Source organism: Schistocerca cancellata, chromosome 5, assembly GCF_023864275.1.
Source record: "Schistocerca cancellata isolate TAMUIC-IGC-003103 chromosome 5, iqSchCanc2.1, whole genome shotgun sequence".
Taxonomy (NCBI): domain Eukaryota; kingdom Metazoa; phylum Arthropoda; class Insecta; order Orthoptera; family Acrididae; genus Schistocerca; species Schistocerca cancellata.
In genome coordinates, this window is record NC_064630.1 from 273,211,238 (window position 1) to 273,236,004 (window position 24,767).

Genomic DNA, 24,767 nt, shown 5'->3' on the forward strand with positions numbered 1-24,767 from the left:
ACTAAGACTGAACTTAGGACACAGCAGTTATTTGCTGTGTAATGAGTAAAATTTAGTTCATATTTCAGGAATTCAGTTTAAAAATTGTTATCGGTTTACTATGATGCCATTTTCTGTGTTTAGTGTACTCATGGACATGGAAGTTACACTTATTGTTAAAGTACTTTATAAAATTACAATCAGTAAACTGAGTAGGGGGCAGTAGTCAAATAAGCAAAGCCAGAACACAGTTTTACACCATTTGCACAATAGCACACAGCTTTGTTTTACACAGAAAAATCTTTGATAAAAGTCTTATTGTTATTAGGTCAATGAAAGCTCAAATCATGAAATAAAGTTAGTAATGAACACAGGGAAGAGGAGGCAGGGGGTATGAAAATCAATCAAGAGGTGGGACAAAAGTATGCTCTCTCTCACTCACTCTTCTTCATATCCATTGTGAAGATACCATCAAAAATTGGAAACCAGAGAACTGATGAAGAATTAAATCAGATAAATGCACTAATCCAAATTCATTACTAATTGTAGATGATAGAGTAATAATATAAGAAATTGAAAATGTTCTCCAGCTAGAAATACGTTGGATAAACCACGAATATATAGAACACAATCTTAAAATTTCATTATACAGGGTGATTCAAAAAGAATACCACAACTTTAAAAATGTGTATTTAATGAAAGAAACATAATATAACCTTCTGTTATACATCATTACAAAGAGTATTTAAAAAGGTTTTTTTTCACTCAAAAACAAGTTCAGAGATGTTCAATATGGCCCCCTCCAGACACTCGAGCAATATCAACCCGATATTCCAACTCGTTCCACACTCTCTGTAGCATATCAGGCGTATCAGTTTGGATAGCTGCTGTTATTTCTCGTTTCAAATCATCAATGGTGGCTGGGAGAGGTGGCCGAAACACCATATCCATAACATACCCCCATAAGAAAAAATCGCAGGGGGTAAGATCAGGGCTTCTTGGAGGCCAGTGATGAAGTGCACTGTCACGGGCTGCCTGGCGGCCGATCCATCACCTCGGGTAGTTGACGTTCAGGTTTCATAACTAACCTTTTTCGTAGGACTCTCCATACAATTGATTGTGGAATTTGCAGCTCTCTGCTAGCTCTGCGAGTCGATTTTCCTGGGCTGCGAACAAATGCTTGCTGGATGCGTGCTACATTTTCATCACTCGTTCTCGGCCGTCCAGAACTTTTCCCTTTGCACAAACACCCATTCTCTGTAAACTGTTTATACCAACGTTTAATACACCACCTATCAGGAGGTTTAACACCATACTTCGTTCGAAATGCACGCTGAACAACTGTCGTCGATTCACTTCTGCCGTACTCAATAACACAAAAAGCTTTCTGTTGAGCGGTCGCCATCTTAGCATCAACTGACGCTGACGCCTAGTCAACAGCGCCTCAAGCGAACAAATGTACAACTAAATGACACTTTATAGCTCCCTTAATTCGCCGACAGATAGTGCTTAGCTCTGCCTTTTGTCGCTGCAGAGTTTTAAATTCCTAAAGTTGTGGTATTCTTTTTGAATCACCCTGTATATGTTGAAATTTATGGTCTTCCAGGGTAAACACTCAAAATAGTCAACTATAGAAATTGACACTGAAATAATTAAACATGTGTTCCAGTTTAAATATCTGAACTGCAATATGAATTATGATTATGATAATGATATATACAAAAGCTGAACAAATTTTGATTAATATGAATAATAAACAGAACACTTAACTATAAAACCAGAAAATTTATAAAAAATTAATTTATAAAACAATCATTATATATTACCACTACCACAGACGCAAGAGCAAGATAAATAAACTGAAATGTGACAGCAAAATACAGATAGCAAAGATGAGAGTATTGAGATGACTGAATGATTTTACAATATGAGATATAATTACAACTGAAAATATTTGCAATGAGATGAAAGTACATATGATTCATGAGGAAATAACTGAATAAAGATATAGTAGGAAACAATATGAGAATAAATGAGTGATGAGAGACTATTGAAGAAAATACTGAACTGTAATCTGAAAGGAAGGAAACACACAGGTCAACAAAGGAAGTGGTGGTGTATACATAAACTTTGTGAATACAGAACAGACAGATGCCTAATCCCTATAAGAAAGATGATGATGATGATGATGATGATGATGATGACGATGATGATAGTATAATAATATACACAGAGGTGACAAAAGTCATGGGATAGCAATATGCACATATACAGATGGCAGTAGTATCATGTACACAAGGCATAAACAGGGCAGTGCTTTGGCGGAGCTGTCATTTGTACTGAGGTGATTCATGTGAAAAGGTTTCCGATGTGAATACCGCCACATGATGGGAATTAACAGACCTTGCACGTGGAATAGTAGTTGGAGCTAGACACAAGACATTCTATTTTGGAAATTGTTAGAGAATTCAATATTCTGAGATCTGCAGTGTCAAGAGGGTGCCGAGAATACCAAATTTCAGGCATTACCTCCCTCCACAAACAGAGCAGAGGCCAACTGCATTCACTTAGCGACCAAGAGCAGCGATGGTTGCATAGAGTTACTGGTGCTAACACACAAGCAACACTGCATAAATAACAGCCGAAATCAATGTGGAATTTACAACGAATGTATCCGTTATGACAGTGCAGTGAAATCTGGCATTAATGGGCTATAACAGCAGACAACTAAAGTGAGTGCCTTTGCTAACAGCATGGCATTGCCTGAAGCACCTCTCCTGGGCTCATGACCTTATCGGTTGGATCCTACATGACTGGAAAACCATGGCCTGGTCGGATGAGTCCAGATTTCAGTTGGTAAGAACTGGTGGTAGGGTTTGAAAGATCCCACAGAGCAATGCCCCAAGTTGTCAACAAGGCACTGTGCAAGCTGGTAGCTGCTTCATAAATGTGTGGGCTATGTTTACATGTTTTTGGGTCCTCCGGTCCAAGTGAACTGATCACTGATTGCAAATGGTTACATTCGGCTAGTTGAAGACCATTTGCAACCATTTAGGGACTTCATGCTCCCAAACAATAATGGAATTTTTATGGATGGCAGTGTACCATGTCACTGAACCACAGTTGTTTGTGATTGGTTTGAAGAACATTCTGGACAATTTGAGTGGATGATATGACCACCCAGATCGCCAGACATGAATTGCATCGAACTTTTGTAGGACATAACTGAGAGGTCAAGTCATGCACACAATTTTCCACCGGAATGCTTTTGCAATTATGGGCAGCTTAGAGGCAACATGGCTCAATATTTCTGCCGGGGGCTTCCAATGACTTGTTGAGTCCATGACACATTGAGTTGCTGCAGTATTCTAGGCAAAAGGTGGTCTGACACAATATTAGGATGCATTCCATGACTTTTGTCACCTCGCTGTAGTCATAATAATAATAATAATAATAATAATAATAATAATAATAATATAGTCATAGTTATGTTCCTATGCATCCCATTAGTCATCTCGTAAATGTGGAACTTCCCATGCAATCTGCAATATCCAGTTTATTGAAGGTAGTTTTTAAAAGTTTATTTAAAGAAGTAAGGGAACTCATAAATTGACGAAAACATACCCTGCATTAAGGGGAGCCGGAGGTGGTCAAATCCAAAAAATTACGATTTTCTTTTTTGCTACCGAAAATTAATTGGAACATTCCTCTTTAATGTAAACTTTGAATTATTGTTCTACTCGCCCTAGAAGTGGAGTTATTACCATTTTCCCCCACGACTGCAGAAGAAATGCGCGGCCACTGAATGCATCTAACACTCTCTCGTGACTTCCTGCCGAACTGCTTGGGATTTTCTCGGCCTGTTACGCTTACAGCGCCTTATGTTACGCATACAGCGAGTGTGCAAGGGTTGGCTACATTGTTTTCTGTGACAAATATTACCCGTATTTCCTTACAGCTTACTCCTATTTTCCCCAGAATTTCGAACATCTTGCTCCATTTACTATTGTTGTACACTTTTGTTCTGGTTACGATGCCACGTTTTAGTAACCGTGTATATAAGAAGAGGAAGAACGTAGGGAAAGAAAATTAACAATAATACCAAGTTGCGATACTACAATGAATAAGAGCGCGGAACATCGTCTCTTTGCTGTTTACCGTTTCGAATTAGTTCAATGTTGCGCCTGTTGTTGGTAGTATTATACTTCTTGTGTAAAGCGGGTAATATGCAGTATGTACAAGAATCAGGAGGGAACAATAAAACCAATTTTTCATGACTTAGCACAGCCAAAATTGTTACACAAATGTCTACACGGAAAGATGCAGAATCCTAATGAGAGCGTAAACAATTTGATTTGGAAAGTGATTCCTAAAAAGGTGTTTGTAAGCATAAAAACACTGCACTTTGGCATTTATGATGCAATAGCAACCTACAACCAAGGGAACAGTGTGAAGTGTGAAGTTCTGAAGGCATTAGGATTTACAGCTGGGGTGAACACTGTACGAGCACTAAGAAATATTGACAGAGAAAGGATAAGAGGAGCAGAAAGAAGAGAGAGGCATATGAAGTGTGATGGAACAACAGGCCAGAAAAGAAGACAGAAGAGGAAGCTTTTGGAGGATGAAGAAGAAGACCCTGATAATCCATCCTATAGTGCAGGAATGTATTGAAAAACTTTGATAGCCATTTCCCGTAAATTAGAATTTTTCGAATTGTTGTTGTTGTTGTTGTTGTTGTTGTTGTTGTCTTCAGTCCTGAGACTGGTTTGATGCAGCTCTCCATGCTACTCTATCCTGTGCAAGCTTCTTCATCTCCCAGTACCTACTGCAACCTACATCCTTCTGAATCTGCTTAGTGTATTCATCTCTTGGTCTCCCTCTACGATTTTTACCCTCCACGCTGCCTTCCAATACTAAATTGGTGATCCCTTGATGCCTCAGAACATGTCCTACCAACCGATCCCTTCTTCTGGTCAAGTTGTGCCACAAACATCTCTTCTCCACAATCCTATTCAATACTTCCTCATTAGTTATGTGATCTACCCATCTAATCTTCAGCATTCTTCTGTAGCACCACATTTCAAAAGCTTCTATTCTCTTCTTGTCCAAACTATTTACCGTCCATGTTTCACTTCCATACATGGCTACACTCCATACAAATACTTTCAGAAATGACTTCCTGACACTTAAATCTATACTCGATGTTAACAAGTTTCTCTTCTTCAGAAACGCTTTCCTTGCCATTGCCAGTCTTCATTTTATATCCTCTCTACTACGACCATCATCAGTTATTTTGCTCCCCAAATAGCAAAACTCCTTTACTACTTTAAGTGTCTCATTTCCTAATCTAATACCCTCAGCATCACCCGACTTAATTCGACTACATTCCATTATCCTCGTTTTGCTTTGGTTGATGTTCATCTTATATCCTCCCTTCAAGACACCATCCATTCTGTTCAACTGCTCTTACAAGTCCTTTGCTGTCTCTGACAGAATTACAATGTCATCGGCGAACCTCAAAGTTTTTATTTCTTCTCCATAGATTTTAATACCTACTCCGAATTTTTCTTTTGTTTCCTTTACTGCTTGCTCAATATACAGATTGAATAACATTGGGGAGTGGCTACAACCCTGCCTCACTCCCTTCCCAACCGCTGCTTCCCTCTCATGCCTCTCGACTCTTATAACTGCCATCTGGTTTCTGTACAAATTGTAAATAGCCTTTCGCTCCCTGTATTTTACCCCTGCCACCTTCAGAATTTGAAAGAGAGTATTCCAGTCAACATTGTCAAAAGCTTTCTCTAAGTCTACAAATGCTAGAAACGTAGGTTTGCCTTTCCTTAATCTTTCTTCTAAGATAAGTCGTAAGGTCAGTATTGCCTCACGTGTTCCAGTATTTCTACGGAATCCAAACTGATCTTCCCCGAGGTCGGCTTCTACTAGTTTTTCCATTCGTCTGTAAAGAATTCGTGTTAGTATTTTGCAGCTGTGGCTTATTACACTGATTGTTCGGTAATTTTCACATCTGTCAACACCTGCTTTCTTTGGGATTGGAATTATTACATTCTTATTGAAGTCTGAGGGTATTTCGCCTGTTTCATACATCTTGCTCACCAGATGGTAGAGTTTTGTCAGGACTGGCTCTCCCAAGGCCATCAGTAGTTCTACTGGAATGTTGTCTACTCCAGGGGCCTTGTTTCGACCCAGGTCTTTCAGTGCTCTGCTAAACTCTTCACGCAGTATCGTATCTCCCATTTCATCTTCATCTACATCCTCCTCCATTACCATAATATTGTCCTCAAGTACATCGCCCTTGTATAGACCCTCTATATACTCCTTCCACCTTTCTGCTTTCCCTTCTTTGCTTAGTACTGGGTTTCCATCTGAGCTCTTGTTATTCTAGCAAGTAGTTCTCTTTTCTCCAAAGGTTTTTTTTTTATTTTCCTGTAGGCAGTATCTATCTTACCCCTAGTGAGATAAGCCTCTACATCCTTACATTTATTCTCTAGCCATCCCTGCTTAGCCATTCTGCACTTCCTGTCGATCTCATTTTTGAGACGTTTGTATTCCTTTTTGCCTGCTTCATTTACTGCATTTTTATATTTTCTCCATTCATCAATTAAATTCAGTATTTCTTCTGTTACCCAAGGATTTCTACTAGCCCTCGTCTTTTTACCTACTTGATCCTCTGCTGCCTTCACTACTTCATCCCTCAAAGCTACCCATTCTTCTTCTACTGTATTTCTTTCCCCCATTCCTGTCAATTGTTCCCTTATGCTCTCCCTGAAACTCTGTACAACCTCTGGTTCTTTCAGTTTATCCAGGTCCCATCTCCTTAAATTCCCACCTTTTTGCAGTTTCTTCAGTTTTAATCTACAGGTCATAACCAATAGATTGTGGTCAGAGTCCACATCTGCCCCTGGAAATGTCTTACAATTTAAAACCCGGTTCCTAAATCTCTGTCTTACCATTATATAATCTATCTGATACCTTTTAGTGTCTCCAGGGTTCTTCCATGTATACAACCTTCTATCATGATTCTTAAACCAAGTGTTAGCTATGATTAAGTTGTGCTCTGTGCAAAATTCTACCAGGCGGCTTCCTCTTTCATTTCTTAGCCCCAATCCATATTCACCTACTACGTTTCCTTCTCTCCCTTTTCCTACACTCGAATTCCAGTCACCCATGACTATTAAATTTTCGTCTCCCTTCACTATCTGAATAATTTCTTTTATTTCATCATACATTTCTTCAATTTCTTCGTCATCTGCAGAGCTAGTTGGCATATAAACTTGTACTACTGTAGTAGGTGTGGGCTTCATATCTATCTTGGCCACAATAATGCATTCACTATTTTTCGAATATAAGGAACATTTTCTCAAAATCCACTCAAGCTAGAGAGATGAAATTTTTATACAGCACTCCTAGTGGTCAAACTTACATTGTAACACAGCCATTTGGCAATATGTTCAGTAGTTTCATTTCAGTTTAATTATAAAGCAATTATTTGTAAAAAAATTTGGGTCATTAATAAAAAAAATAATTGGAAGGAAACTAGAAAAGATACTCCAAAATCCGTGTCATAACTGCAATACTAAACCACTCTATATGTAAAAAAAAAATTCAAATTTTTCTATGTGGTAGTTTATTCATAAATGTTCCTCAAACTTAGTGATTTTAACATGGGCAGCATAGGCACCTCCGGCTCCCCTTAAAAGAAAGTTCGGAGATGCTGGGCCACAGGAGTGATATACTACTCCCAATTCAGACATTTATCATCTCTCATGTGAAATAAATAGTATAACTCACCTTGACAGGTAAATTCCTGTTGATTTTTTCAGGGAGATTTAAACTGTGTCCATCTGAGCTGAATATATATACAACATCATCATCCACACTAGCAGCACACAGCCTACAGAGCTGGACTGGATGGACATTGACTGCGACACAGGCAGGGTTATCTGCTTCAAGCTCACAGCTCATTTCATTCATTTCACCGTTCTCTGCTAAGGAAGTAAGAAAGAGACAAAAATTAATCCAATGTGGAATTTGGTCTAATTTTGAAAATAATAATAATAATCATAACAGAGTTACTTGGGTGATGTGTGCAATAGAGTAAGTACTGAGCAGTGCCATATTCACAGCAAGGGATAAAAGCTGAGTTGCTGTTCAACCCTGAGATGACAAGTTAAATAAGAGCATAAACTGCCAAGTTCATTCATAATTTCAACTTATTGTTTGTGCTAATTTGTACTTTTATATTGTTCACAAGCAGTCTGTTTGTTTATTTATTAAAAATTCTACATGTCATGAAATATGAAAATATAACCAAAGCTGAACATATTTCATTTATGGACTTCTTGCCTCTCATTCAGTTTGTTTTGCATATTTGTAGTGGGTTACCCATAGGCGTCAAACCATTTTTCTAAAACAGAGAAAGGTACATAAACAGGTATTTGAAGTCAAGTAGTATGAGATGACAGAGGGTAAAAACATGTGAGACTATGTGACTAACATATTGGCCACTTTGGACAGTGCCATCTTGGATGCAACTCATAATTTCCTACCTTACCGGTGGCGCAAAAGCTAATGGTGTCCACACAATCCAAAAGCACTGAGATAATCCTGATTTCAGCAGAGAGAAATACTAATGATATCGCACATAACTGCAACCAATGCCACTCCAGCCACAAACTACCCACAGTTTGGTGGAGAAATTCCTTGCATAGTTCCATGAATGTGGCTCTGTTGCAGACAAATTAAAAGATGGATGATCAAAAACACCTATGGATGAAGCAACATCAGATGCATCTCTCACATCATTCAGTAAGAGCCCACAGCACAGTATTTGTCGCTTCTTGCAGGAAAGTGGAGTCAACACTACACCAACAATAAGAATTTTGATCACACCTTCAAAATGCAAATGTTACCTGGCTGAAGCTGGTACAGATTATTGGGTTCAGTTTGCAGAATGAGTGACACACAAGCTGGATGAGTACTGTTTACGGATGTAGCTAATTTCTATGTGAATGGAGATGCAATTAAACAGAATCACAGATACTAATCAGATGTCACACTGGTACATTGAAAGTGATGGTCTGGCATGGAATGTGGGATTTTTTCAGATTATACAAACAGCTGCCCATCATCTGCAGCTGTTAGATGGTGGTGTTCTGCCATTGCTGCTGTCCGAAGACAGTTTTCTTGCAGAAAGGTGTACCTGGACATCCAATTTTCTGCAACATGGATAGGTCACACAGATCCTGTGATGTGGCTGCCACGTTCCCTGGATTTAGGTCCATTAGATTTTTATCTGTGGGGACACATGATAGCAACTGCATTTGTGGTGAAGATCAGAAACCTTGCACCCCTCAGGTAGTGGATTGTTGTGCTTATGCCTGCATTCCAGAATGTGTTGGTTGAAGTCAATGAAAATGTGTGAAACATATAACAATCACCTTACAAAGTGCTAGACAATCATGTCAAGCACATCTTGTAATCTTTATGTGTCATCACCAGCTATTGCCTTGTTCTGCACAAACTCAAGAATGAATAAAGCTATGTTGAACAATAATAAGAAAAGGATAGATTGCTATTTGTCACAAAGATCACACATTCTGTTGCAGACAGGCACAACAAAAAGACTATTACACACTAAGTGTTCAGCCAAAGCCTTCTTCAGCAAGGAAAACACACAGAAGAAAGCACAGCTCACACACATATAACTGTTATCTCTGGCAATTTTCAAATGAAAAATGCCATTTTGATTCTCACTTACTTATCTATCTGTTTTATATGTCACATGATCTTGTTTCCTTGTGAAAATTATGATTTGCATTAAATATGATAGCTTCTAAAATGGCCACCACATTTGTAACATTTCCTTATCCGTTTTCCCCTCTCACCTCTAAAACTACTGAACTTTACATTTCTATTTATCCACTTGTTTTTGTCTTAGAATAATGGTTCCACACCAATGGACCACCTTGTACATTTAGTTCATTGTTCACTGAAATTATCAGTTTCTCATCTCAGAGGTGAGGTAGTGAATGCTTGCTGCAGTTTTGGAGTATCCATTTTGATATTGTAGGCTTAGAATTTCAGCATTTTTTGTATGTTTTGGAATACATATTGTTCAATCACTAAAATAGACACTGATCTGTTATTTTCCATTCAAATAGCACAAAAATATGGCCAAGAATATTGTTTTAATAACAGAAACAATTCAGTTTTCCTGTGAAAGACAGAATTCCTCTTACTTCCAGGGGTGGAGAATCATGCATTTATATCAGAAAAGGAACACGGTTCAAATCAAGAAATGACCTCAGTACAGTAAGTGAAGACAAACACTCTGAAATATCAGCTATTGAATTAACAGGGCTTGATATCACCAAGAAATTAAACATTTTGTGTGTGTATAGATCTTCCAGTGGTAGTGTGGACACATTTTTCAATAAGTTGGCAGAAGTTCTAGATAAAGTCTCAAGTAGAAGGGTCAACATAATTCAGTGTCGGGACGTTAACATCAACATTAATATCATAAATGAATCCAGCAGCACCTTCATAAACATCCTTCAAAGTTTTGGCATGTCCCTATTGGTCAATAGTGCAACAAGGGTTACTACAATGACTGCATCAGTAATTGACCATGTGGCCACATATATGGACAGGGGAAAATGTGATGTAGCTGTAAAAAGACCTCGGACTGTCAGACCATCACTGTCAAATAACAAAAGTAAAATCAGGCATTGAATCATGCCCTAAACTACAAGCCTACAAACTACATCTGTCAGAAATCAAAATAAAAGATTTTTCAAAAGAACTAGAAAAACAAAACTGGGATGAAGTGTATAAGGAAACCAGTGATAATACGAAATTCTCTAAATTCTCCACATTGTTTAAATTGAACTTTGAAAAGGCATTTCCAAAAGTATGCATGCCTGTATCAACATATCACAAAAACAGATGGATAACAGCAGGAATTAAGAAGTCCTCCCAAACACTTTCACAATGATCCATAATTCTTAAATTTCTATCACAGATACAAAAATATCTACAGGTAGGTGCTGATTGCTGCAAAAAAGTCATTTAATGACAAAATAATATATAATGCAGAGAATAAAAGCAAAGCAGTCTGGGATGTTATAAAAAAGGAAACGGGGAGAGGCAAACAATAGCAGAATAACATACTGTTAAGGGAGGGGAATAAGGTAATAAATGATCCACAACACTTAGCAAACCATGTACGAGGTGTGGCTAGAAAAAAACCGGACTAGTACTGGTGAAACAATAAAACGAATGCAATAAGGCTGAAAGTCGCGTGGCCTGTCAAGTGACTCTCGCTCCACCTACTGCTCGAGTTTCATCTGCCTCCTGCACTAAGTCTGCCCGTGGCGTCTGTTTTAAGTAGTTGACGTTTTGTCTGTGCGTCGGAAAATGTTGAGTGTACAGAAAGAACAGCGTGTTAACATCAAATTTTGTTTCAAACTAGGAAAATCTGCAAGTCAAACGTTTGTAATGTTACAACAAGTGTACGGCGATGATTGTTTATCGCAAACACAAGTGTTTGAGTGGTTTAAACGATTTAAAGATGGCCGCGAAGACACCAGTGATGACACTCGCACTGGCAGACCATTGTCATTCCTCTTTCATTTCTTACCCCCAATCCATATTCACCTACTACGTTTCCTTCTCTCCATTTTCCTACTCTTGAATTCCAGTCACCCATGAGTATTAAATTTTCGTCTCCCTTCACTATCTGAAAAATTTCTTTTATCTCATCATACATTTCTTCAATTTCTTCGTCATCTGCAGAGCTAGTTGGCATACAGACTTGTACTACTGTCGTAGGTGTGGGCTTCGTGTCTGTCTTGGCCACAACAATGCGTTCGCTGTGCTATTTGTAGTAGCTTACCCGCATTCCTATTGTTTTATTCATTATTAAACCTACTCCTGCATTACCCCTATTTGATTTTGTATTTATAACCCTGTATTCACCTGACCAAAAGTCTTGTTCCTCCTGCCACCGAACTTCACTAATTCCCACTATATCTAACTTTAACCTATCCATTTCCCTTTTTAAATTTTCTAACCTATCTGCCCGATTAAGGGATCTGACATTCCACGTTCCAATCCGTAGGACGCCAGTTTTCTTTCTCCTGATAACGACGTCCTCCTGAGTAGTCCCTGCCCGGAGATCCGAATGGGGGACTATTTTACCTCCGGAATATTTTACCCAAGAGGACGCCATCATCATTTATCCATACAGTAAAGCTGCATGCCCTCAGGAAAAATTACGGCCGTAGTTTCCCCTTGCTTTCAGCCGTTCACAGTACCAGCACAGCAAGGTCACTTTGGTTAGTGTTACAAGGCCAGATCAGTCAATCATCCAGAATGTTGCCCCTGCAACTACTGAAAAGGCTGCTGCCCCTCTTCAGGAACCATACGTTTGTCTGGCCTCTCAACAGATACCCGTCCGTTGTGGTTGCACCTATGGTACGGCTGTCTGTATCGCTGAGGCACGCAAGTCTCCCCACCAACGGCAAGGCCTATGGTTCATGGCTTTCATAGACCTCAGGAATGCATTAGACACTGTCAACTGGAACAAGCTAATTGAAATTCTAAAAATGATTTAACTGAACTATAGACACAAAAAGAATTGTTAAAGAATTAGACAAAGAACAAAGAGTGATGGTAAAGTTAAGAAACACACAAAAGAAGCTATAGTCCTTAAAGGTATTAAGCTGCAAGAAGCAAATAAGATGTAAAACAAGGACTCAGAGAAGCAAAGAATGTAAAAAAAAAAATGCAGATGTCATATGACATTGCAATGGTGAGCTGAGCCACCTAGTGGGAAAGGGTGCTCTTCCTCTCAGAACGTTGGTTCCTTTCCTTGAGGATATGTAAGGTTGTGCTGCATGTGTATCTGTGGGGTATGATTGATGTGTGTGTAGTGTAGTGTTACTTTTGTGTTGGATGATAATGATGATGATGATGATGATGATGATAAAAGGGAGAGGAATGAACCTGGTGTTGGCATGTGGCCTACTCCTCCTGAATAGGTCCAGGGTTGCCTAGCTTCATTCATCAATAAAAGAAAGATACCTTGTTCAAACAACATAAATATTAAAACAAGAAACAAAGTAGTTAAGAGCTTCATTTGGAGTGTAAGGTTGTATTGCTGTGAAAATGACACTTGGCAAAAATTAGTGGACAAATAAAACAACCTACCACAAAACAATTGGCAAACAAAGATCATTGAGAAGAAGAGTACAGCAAAGAAGATATGAGTGGGTGGTCACATAATATGACATGACCAGTTCCTTGTAACATCCTAGAAGTATCTTTATAAAGAAATATAGACTGATGAAGACCACGACTAGCATTCTTAAAACAAGTTATACATAATATGCAGAAATGAAGAAATTAGCTTCTAATAATTCAGGCAGAAAGATGCCAACTAATTGAAAGATTAATGAAGAAGAAGAAGACTGATTTCTGGCTGATCCATAATAATATATTTGTATTCACGTCAGGACCAAACAAAGTATTGATAAAATGGGAGCAGAAAAGGACTGTTTGCTCCCCAAGCCCTACGAATAACACATTTTAAAATATTTAAGCCTTCAAGTCAAATGCCTCCAATAAACGTTTTCAGAAGGGTCAGATTACTGATGGTCAATCAGTATCTCCTGAACCCATACAGAAAATGACTAAGGAGCTGCCTGTACTCTAAAATTCAGACATGATAATGGAACCCTGGAACACACTGCGTGCATTGAAATCTTGAGGAATGAGAGGGAAGAGCAGTCTCATGAGGTCGGGGAGATCCTCATATTTACACCTTTTTAGTAACAGGTTACATTTTGAAACTTCCTGGCCCAGCCAAAGGTTGAGTGGAAATTCGTTCGCATTGTATTTTGGTCATCTTTTGCTACACTTGGTCATATTTAGGCCAACCTTTATCAAAAATGCATGTATCTTCATATCTTTAATGACAAAAGAATAAAAACATGAAAATGATGCTCATATGACAATTTTCCAGGTGATATTGTCACAAATAAACACAACAATTGCTGCAAAGCTTTATCTGTAAGGACTATAGTAGACAACCAGTATAACAAACTTGCCAGTTCACTGACGTACAACATTGTTGTGCAGGATTAACAAAATGTTCTCAAAGTCAGCAGAGTAGGCCTTCAATATAAAAAATATTGCATACGTGGTCCACATACGGGGTCTGTTCAGAAAATTCCGGAACTTTGCCCACAAAATTTTTCTATGCTCACTTTTTACTTAGTGTGGATGGTCTCCTGGCTGATAAACTGCTCCAAATGTCATTTCCACTTCCACAAGAAGTCTTGGTCACCTGTTGCTAGATTGGGCGAAGCACTGTATGCGAATTTTCATCTATCTTATCTATTGTTGCAAATCTTCATCCTTCCAACAGGGTTTTCAACTTTGGAAATAAAAAATGTCTGTGGGGGACCAGGTTCTCATGTGTATGAGCTCTTCACAGATTGTGAGTTGGAGTCTTTTGGTCTTGTCTTATGAGCCGTGGGATGAACTGTGCAGCAACATGATACATTCCAAGAAGCTGTGTCAGGATTTCATGACATCATCCAACTGAAATGTTAAATTCTTCTGCAATCTCTCGGAAAGTCAGGCTTCAATTGGCACACACAATTTTGTTGATGTTCCTGACATGAGTGTCATTGGTATGTGTCAAATGGCATCCTGAACAAGGGTCATCTTTAACTTCTGTTCAGTTATTTTTAAACCATGTGAACCGTTCGTAACATTGAGTATGGCTTAAGCACTCATAAATGTAGGCTTCCTGCATTATTTGGTGTGTCTCTGTAAAGGTTTTCTTGAGTCCAAGCAAAATTTAATGCAGACATGTTGCTCCTCTAAGTCTGCCATCTCGGAATTCGCAAACACTACAACACAATGTTCTACTCAGTATACACTGAAGAATAACTAACAGACATACAACACAGAAATTTCCGGTGGTTACACACTGAAAACAGAGGTGTGCAGTGATGCCAAATGAATTTGCTCTGACACACCAACAACACAAAATTACCAATGTTCCGGAATTTTCTGACCAGATCTTATACTCAGTGTGGTTCAACATGCCAAATGTAAAGTGCTCCAACAGCATGAAATTGTGGGGTTTTGTTCGCAGTTTTTGGGAGAAGTTCTTCATGACTGATAGAGAAATATTATTTTGTAAACTATGATAATTAAAGGTTAGTGCAGAAAAGTGCTTTAATGTACAACAATACTGAGATTCTACTAAACACAGCAGCTGTGTCAAGGGAAGTGCTGAAAATGACAGTATACAATTGATGTTATTTGAGCAGGCAGATCCATCTTCAACCACGCACTTATTCTTCAAGGACTTTTGTGAAATGGAAGTGTCCTGCAACACCCCATTGGAGGATCTGAAGAATCCACACTTCAGACAGTTCTTGGAGAAGTACACAACAAATCCAGTTCCAGATGAATCTACACTGAAAGGAGCTGTTTACCCACGTGTTACGACGCGTGGTCAACAAAACATGAATTAGTGTTGCTGTCCAAAAGATCTACTTGTTCACAGATGAAACCACAGATGTGGATGGGTGTTATGTTGGAAATGTTGATGTTAGTTTTAGAAAAGTTAACAGGCCTGGTGAAATGTTCCTCCTAATGTGCGAAGCTCTTGAGAGAGTAAACAACATGACAACTGCCATTTTTTTTGACAACTCTTTGAAGCTACTGTGATGATGATGATGATGATGATGTTTGGCTTGTGGGGCGCTCAACTGCGTGGTTATCAGCGCCCGTACAATTACCCAATCTTTGCTCAGTCCAATTTCGCTACTTTCCTGGATGATGATGAAATGATGAGGACAACACAAACACCAAGTCATCTCGAGGCAGGTGAAAATCCCTGACCCCGCCGGGAATCGAACCCGGGACCCCGTGCTCGGGAAGCGAGAACGCTACCGCGAGACCACGAGCGGCGGACTTGAAGCTACTGTGGCTGGATGGTGTAACAGAAACTGTTTTGCTGCTATTAACAGACGGTGCTTCATACAAGGTTAAAGCAGCCAAAGGGCTTCAGACTATCTACCCCAGCACCGAGTACAATAGTTACCTTGCACATGTGTTACACAGAGTTGCAATCAAATTACCCTGATGTGGACAAATTAATTTCCTGTGGCAAGAAAATCTACATGAAAGATGCACTATGACTGCAGAAATTCAAGGAACAAGCATCTTCACTGCCCCTACCGTTTCAGCCTCTTATATGTGGGGTTCTTGACTTCTACTGAGTATTACTGCTTCTAACTACGACAAAATACAGACAATCTTTTGTGAGCTTAACAGAGATAAATCAGGTGCTACCAAAACTGTTAAACAGGTATTTACAGATACCATATCTGAAACCCCCCCATGAACCATGGACCTTGCCATTGGAGGGGAGGCTTGTGTGCCTCAACGACACAGATAGGCGTACCGTAGGTGCAACCACAACGGAGGGGTATCTGTTGAGAGGCCAGACAAACGTGTGGTTCCTGAAGAGAAGTAGTTGCAGGGGCTACAGTCTGGATGATTTGACTGATCTGGCCCTGTAACACTAACCAAAAGGGCCTTGCTGTCGTGGTACTGCGAACGGCTGAAAGCAAGGGGAAACTACAGCCGTAATTTATCCTGAGGGCATGCAGCTTTACTGTATGATTAAATAATGATGGCGTCCTCTTGGGTAAAATATTCCGGAGGTAAAATAGTCCCCCATTCGGATCTCCGGGCGGGGACTACTCAGGAGGACGTCGTTATCAGGAGAAAGAAAACTGGCGTCCTACGGATTGGAACGTGGAATGTCAGATCCCTTAATCGGGCAGATAGGTTAGAAAATTTAAAAAGGGAAATGGATAGGTTAAAGTTAGATACAGTGGGAATTAGTGAAGTTCGGTGGCAGGAGAAACAAGACTTCTGGTCAGGTGAATACAGGGTTATAAATACAAACTCAAATAGGGGAAATGCAGGAGTAGGTTTAATAATGAATAAAAAAACAGGAGTGTGGGTTAGCTACTACAAACAGCATAGTGAACGCATTATTGTGGCCAAGATAGACACGAAGCCCATGCCTACTACAGTAGTACAAGTTTATATGACAACTAGCTCGGCAGATGATGAAATGTATGATGAGATAAAAGAAATTATGCAGGTAGTAAAGGGAGACGAAAATTTAATACTCATGGGTGACTGGAATTCAAGAGTAGGAAAAGGGAGAGAAGGAAATATAGTAGGTGAATATGGATTGGGGCTAAGAAATGAAAGAGGAAGCCGCCTGGTAGAATTTTGCACAGAGCACAACTTAATCATAGCTAACACTTGGTTCAAGAATCATGAAAGAAGGTTGTATACATGGAAGAACCCTGGAGATACTAGAAGGTTTCAGATTGATTATATAATGGTAAGACAGAGATTTAGGAACCAGGTTTTAAATTTCCAGGGGCAGATGTGGACTCTGACCACAATCTATTGGTAATGAACTGTAGATTAAAACTGAAGAAACTGCAAAAAGGTGGGAATTTAAGGAGATGGGACCTGGATAAACTGAAAGAACCAGAGGTTGTACAGAGTTTCAGGGAGAGCATAAGGGTACAATTGACAGGAATGGGGGAAAGAAATACAGTAGAAGAAGAACGGGTAGCTTTGAGGAATGAAATAGTGAAGGCAGCAGATGATCAAGTAGGTAAAAAGACGAGGGCTAGTAGAAATCCTTGGGTAACAGAAGAGATACTGAATTTAATTGATGAAAGGAGAAAATACAAAAATGCAGTAAGTGAAGCAGGCAAAAAGCAATACAAACGTCTCAAAAATGAGATCGACAGGAAGTGCAAAATAGCTAAGCAGGGATGGCTAGAGGACAAATGTAAAGATGTAGAGGTGTATCTCACTAGGGGTAAGATAGATACTACCTACAGGAAAATTAAAAAAAACCTTTGGAGAAAAGAGAACCACTTGCTAGAATAACAAGAGCTCAAGCAAAGAAGGGAAAGCAGAAAGGTGGAAGGAGTATATAGAGGGTCTATACAGGGGCGATGTTCTTGAGGACAATATTATGGAAATGGAAGAGGATGTAGATGAAATGGGAGATACGATACTGCGTGAAGAGTTCAACAGAACACTGAAAGACCTAAGTTGAAACAAGGGCCCGGGAGTAGACAACATTCCATTAGAACTACTGACAGCCTTGGGAGAGCCAGTACTGACAATACTCTACCATCTGGTGAGCAAAATGTATGAGAAAAGCGAAATACCCTCAGCTTCAAGAAGAGTATAATAATTCCAATCCCAAAGAAAGCAGGCGTTGACAGATGTGAAAATTACCGAACTATCAGTTTAATAAGTCACAGCTGCAAAATACTAATGCGAATTCTTTACAGACGAATGGAAAAACTGGTAGAAGCCGACCTTGGGTAAGATCAGTTTGGATTCCGTAGAAATGTTGGAACACGTGAGGCAATACTGACCTTACGACTTATCTTAGAAGAAAGATTAAGGAAAGCAAACCTACATTTCTAGCATTTGTAGACTTGGTGAAAGCTTTTGAGAATGTTAACTGGAATACTCTCTTTCAAATTCTGAAGGTGGCAGGGGTAAAATACAGGGAGCAAAAGGCTATTTACAATTTGTACAGAAACCAGATGGCAGTTATAAAAGTCGAGGGACATGAAAGGGAATCAGTGATTGGGAAGGGAGTGAGACAGGGTTGTAGTCTCTCCCCGATGCTATTCAATCTGTATATTGAGCAAACAGTAAATGAAACAAAAGAAAAGTTTGGAATAGGTATTAAAATCCATGGAGAAGAAATAAAAACTTTGAGGTTCGCCGATGACATTGTAATTCTGTCAGAGACAGCAAAGGACTTGCAAGAGCAGTTGAATGGAATGGACAGTGTCTTGAAAGGAGGATATAAGATGAACATCAACAAAAGCAAAACGAGGATAATGGAATGTAGTTCAATTAAGTCGGGTGATGCTGAGGGAATTAGATTAGGGCATGAGACACTTAAAATAGTAAAGTAGTTTTGCTATTTAGGGAGCAAAATAACTGATGATGGTCGAAGTAGAGAGGATATAAAATGTAGACTGGCAATGGCAAGGAAAGCGTTTCTGAAGAAGAGAAATTTTTTAAAATCGAGTATTGATTTAAGTGTCAGAAAGTCCTTTCTGAAAGTATTTGTATGGAGTGTAGCCATGTATGGAAGTGACACATGGACGATAAATAGTTTAGACAAGAAGAGAATAGAAGCTTTCGAAATGTGGTGCTACAGAAGAATGCTGAAGATTAGATGGGTAGATCATGTAACTAATGAGAAGGTATTGAATAGAATTGGGGAGAAGAGGAGTTTGTGGCACAACTTGACTAGAAGAAGGGATCGGTTGGTAGGACATGTTCTGAGGCATCAAGGGATCACCAATTTAGTACTGGAGGGCAGTGAGGAGGGTAAAAATCGTAGATGGAGACCAAGAGATGAATACACTAAGCTGATTCAGGAGGATGTAGGCTGCAGTAGGTACTGGGAGATGAAGAAGCTTGCACAGGATAGAGTAGCATGGAGAGCTGCATCAAACCAGTCCCAGGACTGAAGACCACAACAACAACATATTAAAGATCAAGATGAATGTTTTTAAATAAACTTACATAAAACAAAATTTTTTTAGTCATATTTATGTAAGTTTTAGGTCATAAATTCATGCACATTTCGCTGTTTTTGGGTGATTAAAATCTGGGCCCTACTGATGAGGGGGTAGTTAAAGGGTACAGATAAGGGCCTTATGTAGCAGTTATACTGCGACAGCAACTGCGTGCTGTTTGTGATAAGAATAAGAATGATATGTACCATCTAAAAAGATGGCCACCACACCTTTAGCTCTCTCCTCACTGGAACCATCCTTTCTATGGAGACCATATCCACTTAGCACGGAGGTGTCAGAAGGCTTAACATGTGTCTCTTGTGGACACAAATACAATGGTCTTCACTGTACCAAAAGTTTTCAGTTCTTTTGCGTGATCCTTGAACCTATTAATGTTCCACTGTAATATGGGAGCCATTTTATTAGTGAGGTTTTTCTTTCCCTCTCTCTTTCCACTAGGGTGGGGATACTGTTCTGACTGAGGTCATTAGACCCATCACACAGAATTAGAATTTCATGGCCTGACAGTTTATAGTCTGTTTTCTTATATGTTGGACATTTTGCTCTGGGTTTTACTTTTGGAGGAGACTTTGGAAGAATATGTGCGGCATTGGCAGTACTCGCCTCTGGTTTACTGGAGTCTGCTTGTTGCAGTGCACGAAACTCTATAATGATGACAGCTGTGGCCATTTCTGTTTGGACGGAGATAATAGCAGATGTTCAATCACAATTACGAATTGCAAGTGGTTGCGCTGGCCCTGTTTACCTGTGTTTGCATAGTGGGGTCAGAGTTCTTGATTGGCTTTTTGAGAGCCAAAGCAAATAAAGTAGTTGAACTAGGGGCGATCGCATAGCTTTATAAATATTTTGTGTTTGGAATTTGATTTATCATTCTGACCTCCTGTATCTTCTTTTCTTGCTGATACTCAGTTAAGTCTCACCTCCATATAGGGTGGTCTTCATTCTTCAGAGCAATTAATACAACTCAGAGGAGATGAACAAATAACTCCATCATGAGCAACCTTACCACATTTGCAGCAGGTGGCTTCTCCTTTGCATACTAAAGTGGTGTGCAAAGTGCTGGCATTTAAAACAGTGCAACAGACAGGGCTTACAAGGAAGCACTGTAAATTATTCAAATGCTGTCTTGCGGTTTTCTGGGAGTGTTGCATTGTGTAAGAATAAAATTATCCATTTTTACTAGTTCATTGTCTAATCTTTTCATCACATTCTGCACATCAATCACACTTTCTTAGGCCCACTACCACCAGCAATATGTGCATCCTTCTTATTTTCAATGGTTCCATCTCAGTCCCACAAGAAGCTACAGAACTAAGGGTCCACCCAAAAGGAGAGCCTTGCTTACTTTCTTAAATTTACACCACAATGCCCTATGACACACATGTTCCACAACCACACAGTATGGTGATGGCTAAAGTGTACCCAGAGATTACGGTAACAGAGAACTGGTGACACTCACTAGTCCCCAGCTCAGGAAACTTGGATTCGCCAAGCCTTTACCCATTTACCCATTCACTGGAAACTAAACTCATCATTTGGCATGAGCCAAGAGGTATGTGTGCCCCACACCCCCAAAGAAGAGTTAAATTCTGATGCAGTGGGAAGTGTTGGTACACATCTCCAGACCAGACAAGTAGCCGACTGATTGACTGCTGGTACACAAAAGATGCATCCGACTACAGTATGTTTAGTTGCTAGTAACAGTCTGGAAAGAAACAAAGTTCTCTGGAAATGTAATACTGTGATATTGTAGATAATGCAGGGTATCAAACTACATCATTATAGGCAACTAAAAGCAAGGCAAAACACAATGTTTCAATTAATGATAAACTGATTGATATATTCACATTAAAATACTAATTTCTTTGTGAAAACTGATTCACCACAGTAAAATTTTAATGTCAGAAACAACCTTTACACAATGAGTGCAAGTACCATAGACGATGTGATTCAACAATTATTTTGACAATTTTCAATTTTTTGAGAAATTTACTTGTTTTTATTTTTTAGTGTGACCCATCTGTCCTCATATTGCAATTGCTACTAAAGTAACTAATAATGAATAGTCATTCTCTAGCGAAGTAACTCTGTGAGGGACACTATTAAAAATTTTGGTGTAGTTATTAATGTCTGAATTTGGGCTTCGGGCAGAAAAAAATTCACTGAAAATATCTTTTGATTTGTGATTATGACGAAGTTAGTGGTATTTTCAAGAAGAGCTCCTTCAGACAAATGGGAGTTGGCAGATATGAAACAGGTATGGCTCTGTTATCATCTTCTGTTATAAAACTGTTCAGCAGTTTTAGGCAGGTAACACATTAGTCATGTTGGTTCAGCTGCAATGTAAGCAGAAGTGACGTGTATATTTTTGTTTATAAAAGAAACATAGTATTTAACTGTATTTCTTTTAATCAAAGAGTTGCCAGTCATCAGGTTGAACCAGAATTTTTACCAAACAGGGCATCAGTGGATCAGAAATCCTGGAGTACACAAACAGGTATCAACAAAGATAAATACTTACAACTAATGCCGCAGCTGATCACATTTATGCTGACACATGTTCCAAAATTGTCAGAACTGCTCAAGAATGTAATAATAGCCAGTTAACCTATTTGATGTTGTTGGTACAAAAGCTCTGATCGTAATGTCTTACAGAAATGATGAAAAACTGGAACCTGCCTTACAGAGAAGATGATTGAAGACAAATACTTGAACACTATTATTATGTTTTTGAGCTGTCTAAAGATACTCTGCTTCAGTGCAATAGCTAATGGTCACACATGAAAGAAAGTCTCCTTGCATCTTTCCATAAATTTATGCACTTGATGGAAAATTAAGCAAGTTCAGAAACACTTGTAATAAGCACCTCTCACACCTCCTCTTCCTAATTGTATTTCACACATTTTCTTGTGACTCAAAACTGTGAGATTTTCTGCAGAGCGTCAGAATTTGAATCTTCACAAAGATGCAGAGTGGCATTCAGTCCATTATAGGAATGCCTGTCTATAACACTAATTTGAGAACTTTGGGATAGATACTTAAGTGTTACAGTATCATGCTTCTTATGTGAATTGCCAAGTTCTAGATGCTGTTCCAGAGATGAAAACAGCCCTTTAGTTAAATAAGTGTCCAGTTTATTCTGCTGAGTATTTATGTCAATAGCTTTCTTTCAGAAACTGCCCTGTCTCAAAGATGGCTGCTGATAAGGAAGTAGTCACTAGACAGAAAGTCATCAACCACATGCTTCTAAGCAGTGTCACTGGCAGTATGAGAACAGATACAGAACTCAATGTTGAAAATTAATTTCATTGTAGTATGTTGAAGTGTGTATTATCGTCTATATTTTGAAGATACAGACACTTGGACTTTGTGAGACTGGGGGCATTGTGAAAAGAGCATAGCGAGAGCCTCTTTGTCATGGGGATTCAAGAGGTCGCAAAAAAAGTTTCTCTAAAGGGAATGTGAACAGTTATGTACTAATCCAGAACGGTCAGACAATTCTGGTCCACCTTTTCTAGAACTATAATTTTTTTCTCAGGATGTTTCTCATTTGTGGATACAAGTACAAAACATTTCAGCACAGTATTTACTTTTATTGTGTTTCTGTCTGCAAGGATGTCATGGTAAGCTTCAAAATAACATTATTTCCTGCATTTTCTGGTGGGCTGGAAGAGATGACAGATTTTACAAAAGTGTTTCTGCAACTGTTTCTTCACTCTAGCAATTGCAGGGTACATGTTGAGCAATTTTTGAAAGCACTACTTTTTTATCATGTCTGTGAATGACAATGTGAATCCTGTCTGCTTGGTACAGCTGGTAGTACGCTTTTCTGGCTTCAGTATCATTCTTATAATTTATGAGGTCTTCTGGCTTCTTCCTCTCTTCAATGAATACTCGACAGTTACAAAACAACACTGTATGTTTCCCTCAGAATAGTTTAGCGCCTACCCGTTATTGTCGATGACAATGGGATTATGGATGTTTGACACTGTGGTCTTTAGGGCCCACACTAAAATAATTGGAGATGAGTGTTGTTAAAAACTGGTAAAACACTAAAAATTTCCCCAAACACAGTAATAAAATATGTTCATCAGTTTTTAAGACTTATGATACATTAAAACAGTGGACAAGATGACATGTAAAATATTGACAGGGACACATGTCACTGATTGACAAGTAACTTAAAAATAAGCAAGCTGGTTACTCTACACAAGACTAAGATCTCCAATCTTAAGTTTACACTGGAGTTCAAACAAAACACAATATTGTGTCAACTGAAAGGAGGAAAAGCCTTCACTTAATTTTACTGCTGCCCATTCAACATAACACAAATCAATTTGTTAAAAAATGACACACTAATATGATGTATGCATCAAATGCCACTGAAGCTATTAAGGGCTGCTTTCAGTGTAAAGAGGCAAGATGAGATTGGGAAAAGAAATGTCAAGGCTATATCGTTGCTTTCAGAATTTGCAGTTAATGGAGCCATGCAGCCATCACCTTCAAGCATAGCCAGTTTATTGTTGTTGTTGTTGTTGTTGTTGGGATGTTTAAGGGGGACTAAACAGCGAAGGTCATCAGTCCCCCCAGTTTATTGTTACACAGAATGTTAGCCTAACTGATGAGTAGTCACCTGGGAAATCTTCTTTGGGCACTGTCCTTTATGGTACATAGCTATCTGATCACCTGGATGCATAATGAAAGACCAACTGCACAGAGAGATCCCACACACATGGTGAAGTGGCTGCCCTATCCCATGTTCAGATACAGATCTTCTTATAATAAAGGGCTCAAATAACTCGATTTCTTGGGTAAGTTGTGGCTGAGCCTTACACTACATTGTGTACACTAATGTATGATTGACATAGGTTCAGACTTTTGGCCTTTAGTTTGCAGGAGGTACATTACGCCACTGTTCAAGTACCTCTAATGGCAAGCCAACTTCCTCTTCCACACCTCACTTACCACTAAAAGGTCTTACATAGTTAACCACACTATAAAATCCCCAAGCAGCATGAATAGTTGGGGAAGTGAGAGCCTTGTGGTACATAAAAATCTCATTAGGAGGTA

At 39.1% G+C, this 24,767-nt stretch overlaps 1 protein-coding gene across 5 annotated transcripts in view; it reads right to left on the reverse strand.

The window, feature by feature from the left end:
- LOC126188863 (zinc finger protein 345-like) overlaps positions 1-24,767 on the reverse strand; it is a 113,847-nt gene that overhangs the window by 65,766 nt on the left and 23,314 nt on the right. For 3 of the 5 annotated variants that reach the window (XM_049930507.1, XM_049930509.1, XM_049930508.1), the window contains one exon: positions 7,789-7,985. In XM_049930507.1, coding sequence (XP_049786464.1) covers positions 7,789-7,985 — 197 coding nt within the window. Of the gene's footprint in view, positions 1-7,788; positions 7,986-24,767 lie in introns of those variants that run through there. The other 2 variants (XM_049930510.1, XM_049930511.1) reach the window with 2 other exon arrangements.